Source organism: Macaca thibetana, chromosome 17, assembly GCF_024542745.1.
Source record: "Macaca thibetana thibetana isolate TM-01 chromosome 17, ASM2454274v1, whole genome shotgun sequence".
NCBI lineage: Eukaryota > Metazoa > Chordata > Mammalia > Primates > Cercopithecidae > Macaca > Macaca thibetana.
The window spans coordinates 92,137,972-92,148,135 of NC_065594.1; the positions used below are offsets into that span (position 1 = coordinate 92,137,972).

The following is a 10,164-nucleotide window of genomic DNA, read 5'->3' on the forward strand; positions in this document are numbered from 1 at the left end:
TGGAGCAACAGGATGGGAAGGATCTGTTAAGTTTCTGCCTGGGTTAGGACACTGCCGTGGTTTCTGGTAGTGGATTTGAAATTAGAGGAAGGGCTCTGCTTTTGCATTTCAGGACCCGCAGTGCCCAGGTTCACAGCGTTCATGGCAGCCTTTGGGAAGACCTGACGGGTTTTCTTCATTGCAAGTTAGAAAACAGGTGCACCAGGAACCTCAGCTCCTCAAACGCAGTGCCTGCTGCCTCACTGCTTCCTGTCCATCTCTCAAGGAGAACTAGAAATCCCCTCCTGTGTCTGGAGGAGAGAGAACCTGGCTAAGCACTGGGGCCGAAGGAATTCCCTCCTGTGTCTGGAGGAGAGGGAACCTGGCTAAGCACTGCGGCTGAAGGTTGCAGCCTTCTAGGAAATGTCCAATATAAAGGATAGACTGCAGGCTATTTTGATTTTACTCGTTTTTTAACAGAACTTTTATGAAAGAAAATTACTTGGGTCTAGTCTGGTGCTAGGATTTTTCTTTACTTGTAAAGTCAGCTGACACCTCCCAGGTTTCGTAAGTCATCTGGTCTAAACTGGAAGCCAGGTGTCTTACATCAAAGCTTCCGGTATCTCCAGTTGCAGAAATTAGAAGAGGGTGGTTGAGGACCATGTCTTCCTGGGTGACGCCCTTGAGAAGATGTCAAGCCTGGGCCCTGTTTATTGTATTTGGAGAAATGGGAGACGATGGTACTTTAGAGGAACATAGATCCCATTCCAGCAACTATTTTAATCGGTACTCTCAGGGGAGGTTGAGATTCCAACTTACAAATCGCAAATGTGTGATGTGCTGCACCCACTCACTGAAGACGCGTACCAGATCACAGTTGCAGCTCATTTCGAGGTAAAGCAGCCCTGAAAGACCGCAGAACCAGAGCAGGGGACCAGACAGAGCAGACGGGGAGGCTTCGCCTTCCTGTGTTTGCACGCACAGCCTGGACTGCATGGTGACTTACAACGTATTTCTCATCCCAGGTCACAGTCTCAGAGCGTGAGAGCCCTGGGTCTCTGGGTCAGGTCTGAATGAACGCTCTTTCCTTTGGGCCTCTTCCTATCACTGCCCTGTGTGTGTCAGACTGACGAAGCAACACACGTCTGCCGGCGTCGGTGAAAAGCGTCGTTGGCGAGCGAGGCTGTGTGTGAGCAGCTCCTTCCACCTTCGTCCCCTGTCACGGGAGCTGCAGAGTTACAAGACCCTAGGGAATGGGGGCGTCATTGTTTCGTGGTCCCTCCCTTCCTCGGGGTCGGTGGCAAGGCCAGCAGGCTGCGGTGTGTGCCTCGGATGTGATGTCTGAGGGACTGCAAGTGGGTTGCCCGCAGGGGTCTTGCTTGCACTGGCTTAGAGAGCTAGCAGCATTTGGTGTGACTCAGTTTATCGGTCTTTCCCTGCTTTGAGGCAGGCCCTTGATGTGCAGGTGAAGTACCCGTGGCTGGCTGCGTAGCTTCTAGGTGTTTCTTCTTCCAGTGGGGTTAGCAGAGCACGGCGGGAAGCCCTGCTGTGAAGATGCTGCCGACGGCGCCCCCTGTCTGCTGAAGGGCTCATCATCCGACTCCGCCTTAGCCCCATCCTCTTCCTTCCTACCACACAGCCAGAGGCACGGGATGCACATAGGCGGGCTTCCATCGGTCGGGGGGCGCTGACAGGAGGAGCCCCTCCCAGCAGCTTCAGGGTGCTTTTGGCTGAGCAGGTTGGGGCCTCGAGGACATCCCTCCTCTAAAGGGGTGTTAGGTAACTGCAGTTTTCTCCTCTCTTACTCACCCATTGCCAGATTTTTTAAAAAGAATACTTTCAAATGACTTATATAAAACTCTATGTTTTAAGTTTATTTCTGTAAGAAAAAAATTGGTTGGTACAAATATAGCAAAAATGTTAACATTTGTGAAATCTGGGTGATTTATTTCCTTACTCCAGTTTTCTGCATGTTTGAATTATTTCATAATGCCCCCCTCCACCTGTGAGTGGGCGTATCTGGAGAGGCGTCATCCTTCCTGAAGAGGGACAGTGGCTGAGCCATTTGTGGCCAGGGAACCCCAGCCCACACCTCCATAGCCCTGGCACAGGGCGGGCGCAGCTTAGTTCACAACGACCTAGTTTCTGCCCCCAGTTCCAACTTAGGGCCAGCCAGAGAACAGCAAATACCGCCCCCCTTGCCAGCCCCACAGGATGCCGTGCCTCCCAGGCATGAGCCCATGCACCCCCCACCCCACCAGGCCCATGGCTGCCCTCCGAGGCCTCTTCCCTGGACTCCTTCCTGCCTTCCTGGCCTGGCTGGAGTCCCTGGGAGCCTGTGGAGGCGCCGACCTGCAGCTCGGAGTCCGTGGCCACTGCTGCTTGTTCCGGTGGCCGCCGTTTGTTTCCATGGGGATTCATGTTGACATCTGTTACTCATCCTAAAGTGAGCCCGTCTGCATGAAGGCACGCCTCAGGGCTGCTGAGTCGGCCACATCCTTGGCAGTTCCCCACACACCCTCTCGTGTGTCCTGTGTGTGAGTAAAAGTGCAGGGCACATGCCAGACCCTCCTTCCATCCCCAGACTGGGCACGTTGGAGCCAATTCCTCCATGCTGCCTGCTCCATCCTCTCCCTTGCCCTGTTCACTTCCACACTTCATTAACAGAGAACTGCGGGGAGGGTCACAGGGCCAGTGAGGCCAGTGCCACCCCTGTGCTGTGTGACACTGAACGCTGCCTAAACCATCTGGATAACTGATCGGGGGTGAGTTTGCACGCGGCGCTCCGGCCTGTGTGGCGATGGTTCTGGGTTTGTCGTCACGCTCTGTCAAATGGGAAGCAATAGTAAATTCTATTTTATTTATTTATTTTTTTGAGACAGAGTCGCACTCTGTCGTCCAGGCAGAAATTCAGTGGCACGATCCTGGCTCACTGCAACCTCCACCTCCCAGGTTCAAGCCATTCTCCCTGCCTCAGCCTCCCAAGTAGCTGGGACTACAGGCATGTGCCACCACTCCTGCCTAATTTTTGTATTTTTAGTAGAGACGAGGTTTCGCTGTATTGGCCAGGCTGGTCTTAAACCCCTGACCTCAGGTGATCCACCCACCTGGGCCTCCCAAAGTGCTGGGATTACAGGCGTGAGCCCCTGCGCCCGGCTGAGATGACCTGTCAGGTGACAGGCTCCAGCTCCTGGCCTGGGATTAATTTCTGACCACGTGCTGTGGTGCACACTGAGAGTGTCGCATCGTAGATCTTCTGAAACGCAGCGTCTCGCCCCTGGAGCCTCTCTGCACTGTGGGTTTAGAGTTCATGCTCCCATGGCAGTGACCTCAGGGGAGTTTGCTCCTTGGGGAAATTTTCCTCAGTCACTGAACACAGGTGCTGGGCACCAGTCAGAAAGCCACACTGCCAGGCACCACCGGGCTCAGGCGCTGGCACCTGTCAGAAAGCAACACTGCCAGGCACGTGCACAAAGACTGTGTGTTTTCAGGCAGCAGTGGATCAATCCCAAATGTCAAAAGTATCTTTAAAAAAATAATCAAGATGGCACGGTGGCTCACACCTGTAATCCCAGCACTTTGGGAGGCCAAGGCGAGCGAACCGCCTGAGGCCAGGAGTTCAAGACCAGCCTGGCCAACATGGTGAAACCCCGTCTCTACTAAAAATACAGAAATTAGCCAGGCGTGGTGTCTCACGCCTGTCATCCCAGCTACTTGGGAGGCTGAGGCAGGAGAATTGCTTGAACCTGGGAGGCGGAGGTTGCAGTGAGCCGAGATCACGCCATTGCACTCCAGCCTGGGGGACAAGAGCGAGACTTTGTCTCAGAAGAAGAAAATAATAATAATAATAATTAAGGGAAGGAGCCCCGGAGGCTGCCCAGGTAGCTGCACTGTTGCGATTTGTGGTGACATTTTCTCTGACACTCCTGTGCTACGCAGTTACAGCTGCCCCTCTGCGAAGCCCCCTCCCGCTGGAAGGGGGGTGGGAAGGCGGCCAGGACGCTGCACAGTGCTGTGTCCTGAGCACACATATTAGGAGAAGGGACGTGAGACTTCCTCCACCGTGGGCTCCATGCAGCCGGGAGGCCCTGCCGCCCCCTCCCCACGCGCTGCCCACGCGCCGCTCACTGTTTCTTTCTCCCGCAACACCAGATGGTCCTCTCATGGCACCCTGCATGGCACCTCTCAGAGGTCCTCTCATGGCACCCTGCATGGAGAGGCCTGGGCCTGGCCCGGAAGGAAGGCACAGCCCATGTGCGGGCGCCTCTGTCTGGAAGGCACGCTGGGGTCCATTTTCCTGTTTTCCCAACCCTGTGGCACTCCTTCCTGTTCCTTCTTCTACAGTCTTCTGTGTGAGTCGTGGAAATGAGGCAGATGGTCATGTTTAGCATCATACCACACATACCTTTTGCAAAAATGTATTTTTTAGCGGCCAGGTGAGCAGCTGATGTGGTGGACAGAAAGCACACTGGAGGCCCTGAGGCCTTGAAGCCTCCACGTGCCTCTCATCAGTGTGTGAGGTGCAGTTGGCGGAGGTTTGCTGAGGTGAGCGGCTCTGTGAGAGAAGGTGGTCAGGGTTAGCAGCTTTGAAAGCCCCCGCACACTCCAGCTCCCATGCAGTTATGCTGTGTAAGAAATGGCAGCCGGGCCAAAACCTTGTAACTCTTTTCAGAGTTGTTAAAACACTGAGATAGCTGGAAATACATTCTCATTTTAAGTTGAAGTAATTTGGGGGGCATGGTGGCATGCCTGCAATCTCAGTGCTTTGGGAAGCTGCACAGGGAGCACTGCCTGAGCCCAGGAGTTCAAGGCTACGGTGCACTCTAATTGTCCCTGTGAACGGTCACTGCAGTGAATAGCCACTGTGCTCCAGCCAGGACAGCACAGCAATACCCCATCTCTAAAAAAAGTAATTATGTTTTAAAAGTAAATCGTTTTCACTTCCTCGGAGATTTTCAGGAAGAGCTTTATATCTAAGTTTCTAGAATTTACACGGAAGACTGAAACAGAGAAGCAATTCTGACATCTAGGAATGACTTTTCCTGCTGGATGCGGTGGCTTACGCCTGTCATCCCAGCACTTTGGGAGGCTGAGGCGGGCGGATCACCTGAGGTCGGGAGCTTGAGGCCAACCTGGCCAACATGGTGAAACACCATTTCTACTAAAAATACAAAATTAGCTGGACGTGGTGGTGCTTGCCTGTAATCCCAGCTACTAGGGAGGCTGAGGCAGGAGTATTGCTTAAACCTGGAAGTGCAGTTTGCAGTGAACCGAGGTTTTGCCATTGCACTCCAGCCTGGGTGATGAGAGCAAAACTCTGTCTCGTTAAAAAGAAAATATAACATTTTTACTGAGGTATAATTCACATACCTTAAAATCCTCCCTTTTAAAGCATGCAATCTGTTGGTTCCAACTGGAAAATATTCAGTCGTGCACCCACCACCTCCCTCTAACCCAGAAGGTTTTCACCTGCCGGTCAGGGACCATCAGCAACTACCACCACCCTCCAACCCAGAAGGTTTTCATCCCCTGGGCAGCCATTCGCCCAGCCCCCGGCAGCCCCCGCACCCCCTGTCAGCCCCCATCAGCCCCCGTCCCTGCGTTCACCTTTTCTGGGCATTTCATCAGAATGGACTCACAACACGGTGTTGCTTCACACGCGGGATGCTTTCTGGCCCCACGTGTGTTGGTGTGGGTGTCAGCGCTTCCTTCCCTTCTGTGTATCCCTTCGTCAGTGGACGCGCGTTTGGAGGCTGCCACCTGTGTCTTCCTTGAAGAGTGCAGCTGTGAACCTTCTCGCCGAATTTTTTGTGCCCCTCCTGGAGTTGCTCGAGATGTTTCCCTTGGTCAGTTTGTGTCCTCTGGTCAGTCCCATCAGCACAGGGTGGATTTTTACTTCAGCTGGAACTGGATGCCAGCCCTCCAGGGGACATGCCACGTGGCTTTCTGATGCCGTTTGGACAATGGGTTGTTAATGAGTCGTTAGGAAACCTGCTACTTGACACAGACAGTTTGGTGCCTGGTTTCAGCTTTGCTTTGCTGATGGAAGCCTCTGGCTGTGGGGCTGGCTGAACTGTGTCGCTGATCCTGTCTGGGAACACAGAGAGGCTGGGGTCTCCATCCTCTTGCCCTGGAGAGCTTCCTGACTACCTGTGTCTTTACTCTGAATCCTGAAAAAAACCCTGTGTGGTGTGACCCCGTTTTTTGTTGCTTGTTTGTTTGTTTGAGACGGAGCCTCGCTCTGTCATCCAAGCTGGAGAGCAGTGGAGCCATCTTGTCACTGCAGCCTCCACCTTGGGGTTCAAGCGATTCTCCTGCCTCAGCCTCCTGAGTAGCTAGGACTACAGGCGCCCCCATGCCCAGCTATTTTTTTTTTTTTTTAAGTAGAGATGGAGTTTCACCATGTTAGCCAGGCTGGTCTTGAACTCCTGGCCTCAAGCGATCTGCCTGCCTCCGCTTCCCAAAGTGCTGGAATTACAGACATGAACCACTGTGCCTGGTGGGGACCCTGTTTTGTCTGTACCACCATTTATGCACAGCATGTCTGGCCCTGGGTTCAAGACTGGTGAGGTTCAAAAGTTACATGATTGGGGCTCCTGAGTTTGTTTTTGTTGCTAACTGTACAGAGAACCAGAATCTTCGGGCTGGGAGGACCACGAAGGTTGGCCCTTCTAATCCCTTCATGTCGCTGCTGACGACATTTGACAGAGACACGTGGTGTGATGCAGCCACCGCCACAGAGCCAGTGAGCAGCAGGGACCGGGCGCCCCATCCCCAGGCCGCCGTTTGGGATTGTGTCTACATCCTCTGGGGGTCCAGCGTATTTTCAGCTCTGTTCCTTTTGGTCAGTTTAGTCTTCCTAGAATTTGAACATTTGTGGGCTGCTCTGTCTGTGGAGTAGCCATTCTTTTATTTGTTTAGTTTTGTAATGAACTTGCTTTCACTTTGAAAAAAAAAAAAAGTGAACATTTGTGGAGAATGCAACACAAAGAGCTCCCTTTGGTTCGAAGCGTGAACCCGAAGAGACACTTAGGTTTCTGACCTTCCTGATGCCCTGGGTGAGGCCGTCTAAGTGACCTCATGGCCTCAGGTCCTTTCCTGATCCAGTCTGGTATCTGTTACGCTGACAAGGCTGCCAGGCAAGCAACCCACTTGCCAGGCAAGGCCCACTGCATGTTGGCAGCTGATTTTGTGATGTCATGGCACAGACAAAAATAGTCATTCCTACTTGTGTCGGTTTAAACGCCACTACACTGTTGGGCCGTATTTGAGTTGTTTTTGATGTAATTATTTAACGATAAACGTCTGCTCGGCACTGTTGAGAATATGGAGTGGACTTCATCCATGCATCCCGATCGTGCCTCCAGGAGACAGGGTCCCTTTGTAGCTGGCTGGAAGCGTCCGGGCAGCGTGAGCTCGCCGTGGCGTGGGCGATGCCACACGGCTCCAGGAAAGCGTTCAGCTTTCAGAGCCAGTGTCTGGGCTCGTGGCCACTCCTGAAATTCAGTTGCTTTCTTTGAAGCTTAGAAGAAAGTTTCTACGATTTTCACTTTTGTATTAAAAGATACCTGTATGCTTTTCTCTCTTTTTCTGGTTCACTTATATTCTTATTCAGTGCAATTTCCTGATTCCACGAGAATGAGAAGCATCTGTTTGGCTGTGTTCTGAGAAAACAAAGGAGCCAGGGACTTTTCTTAGCCTTTATAGGCAGCAGTTTATTTGTGAAGCTCCTAAGATACTTTTAAAGTCCACATCCCTGCATCCCTTAGGTTTGTTGACTTCACCACAAAATAGAGGCAGCTGGGAAGGCCCCCGTCAGGCGGGGAGACCCAGTCCCAAGGAGGAGGGCCTGTCTTTGTGGGGAGGGGCAGCCAGACTGTGGCATGGTCAGGGCAGTGGGGCTGCGCTGCCCACCTGGCTTTGAGTCTAGGATGACAGTTACTGCATGGCCAGCAGGCTCGCAGGGAGGCCACAACCCAAGGTCGCGCCGAGGAAAACTGCCTCTGGCTCATTTGAGGGTGGAGTGCTCCTCACTGGCCTCGTGGCTGCCTTGTGTATGTCTGTCCCCAGGAGCGTGGAAGCCTCGGCTCCCCGTGGAAACGCTGGTTCATAGTCTCAGCCGAACATCTCTGAAAACACAGTTGGGGCACGCGGGGACTGCTGTGATCTCTTTCCTTTATTTTACTTAGACTGTTCTGCAAAGCTGAGTCCTAATAAAAGAAATTGGAAGTGAATTACCTGCCGATGGACTTTATTACAGCAAATGTGCAGACATTCACACAGCTCCTGTCCGGAACGTTCTGGGTGGGACAGTGTGGAAAGGCTTCCTCTGAAAGGACGTTAGAGGAGCAGAGGAGCTGATGACATAAACAAGACCAAAAACAGCCAGTGTGAGGTTATAAACAAGAGCACCACGCAGACAGGGACTCCAGACTGTTCAGGCCTTGCCTGCCTCTTTTGGCTTAAAAAAAACAAGAGTTCCCTGAAGCACCAAGGGGCAGCCCACACAGAGAGGAGTCGCCCCGAGCGTTCACAGGCATCTGTGCTGGGTCGGGCCCCTGGCCGTGTTCTGTTCCTGTTGCCTCATTTCATGCTCCAGGACCCTGAGAAAGTGCTGGCATCCGCCTTATGGGTGAGAAGCCCAGTGGGAAACTGTCCCCATGCCTGCGGCGAGGAGTGGCCCAGCAGCCAACGGTCAGCCCTTCAACGGCAGTGCCCACTCGTCCTTCCCGCCCCATCGCACCAGCGTTCCCTTCACGGAGGAGGCTTCCGTCTCCTCTTCAGCTGTGTTTCTCATGCCCCAGAAAGGCTAGTGTCTTGCAGTTCCTTCAGAGAAGTGGGTCATGGGACGAGAGCCACATGCTAAGGCCACGTATTCTGAGGCGGGCCCGGGGCCGTGTACCAGGACCATGTGTTCCGAGGTGGGCCCGGGGCCATGTGCTGGGGCCGTGCATTCTGAGGTGAGCTGGGGCCATGGCCAGGCTGCGTATTCAGATGTGGCATTTGGATTTCTCATGACGAGCTAAGGTATTTTTGTGGTTTTCGTGCTGACATCAAATGGCCCGCCTGAGTGTTGTTGAAATATTTCTTGTCAGAGCTGTTTTCTTGACTCCTCCAAATACAGTGTTCTGAGTAATACAGATGGTCAGGCCCAAGTCATCTTTGCAGGAGAGCCTTCCTGTTCCTGAGCAGACACCCGGAAGGGTTGAGTGACTCTTCTACATGTGCAGATGCAGGGCCGGTGACCCCACAGTGGGGCAAGAACCTGGAGGGTTCTTAGTTTTGCCCAGGAAAGAATTCAGGGGCAAGCAGGAGCAGGAGGGGGAAGAAAACAGCTTTATTGAAGAGGCAGGGCTACAGCTCCCTCACCGCCCTTGCAGAGCGGCACTGCCCCATAGGCAGAGAGGAGTAGCTCAGGGCAGGTTTAATTGCATGCAGATTAAGGGGTGGTTTATGCAGAAATTTCTAGAAGGATGTGACTTCCGGGCAATCAGGTCATTGCCATGGAACAGGGCGGCGGCTCCTGGCTGTTGCCATGGCAATGCTAAACCGACAGGCACACTGCGGGCATGTCTGATGGAAAGCTGCCTCTGCCCCAGCCCTGTTTTCGCTAGTCCTCAATCTGGTCCGGTGTCCAAGCCCCACCCCTGGAGTCGAGTCCTGCCTTCTACCCCAATATCCTAGTTTTTCTTTCTTCTGCCATTAAAGACCTTTCCCAGCATCACTGTCTCTTCTGTTTTGGAAGCCATGCATTCTGTTCTTATGTGCATGCCCTGAGCTCTTGCCACTGGCAGTCAGCTTTGGAGTTCACTGTGTGGCTCTCACAGGAGCACAGACCCTCCTGGTGCTCACCAGAAGACCTTGGCCCAGGAGGGCTGCGTAAGACAGGGTGGCTCCGTCCCGGGTGCTGGGGCCCAGGTCTCCCCGCAGCCCTGAACAATGCTGTCAGCAGCAGGTACAAGTCTCCGTTCCGACGAACATGCCTCAAGGCAACATTCCGGGCAAGAGCCTCTGATGCGGGTTCTGAGGCAGCTGCCTAACACTGCTCTCCTTTCCGCAGTGTGCAGGAGAAGAGAATTGGGTGGACAGCAGGACCATCTACGTGGGACACAGGGAGCCACCTCCGGGCGCAGAGGCCTACATCCCACAGAGATACCCAGACAACAGGATCGTCTCGTCCAAGGT

The 10,164-nt window shown here is 53.4% G+C and overlaps 1 protein-coding gene across 10 annotated transcripts in view; it reads left to right on the forward strand.

Annotated features, from left to right (window-relative positions):
• The window catches only part of ATP11A (ATPase phospholipid transporting 11A), a 186,010-nt gene that overhangs the window by 85,626 nt on the left and 90,220 nt on the right, over positions 1 to 10,164 (forward strand). For all 10 annotated transcript variants that reach the window (XM_050766700.1, XM_050766701.1, XM_050766704.1 and 7 more), the window contains one exon: positions 10,040 to 10,162. In XM_050766700.1, coding sequence (XP_050622657.1) covers positions 10,040 to 10,162 — 123 coding nt within the window. The remainder of the gene's footprint in view (positions 1 to 10,039; positions 10,163 to 10,164) is intronic.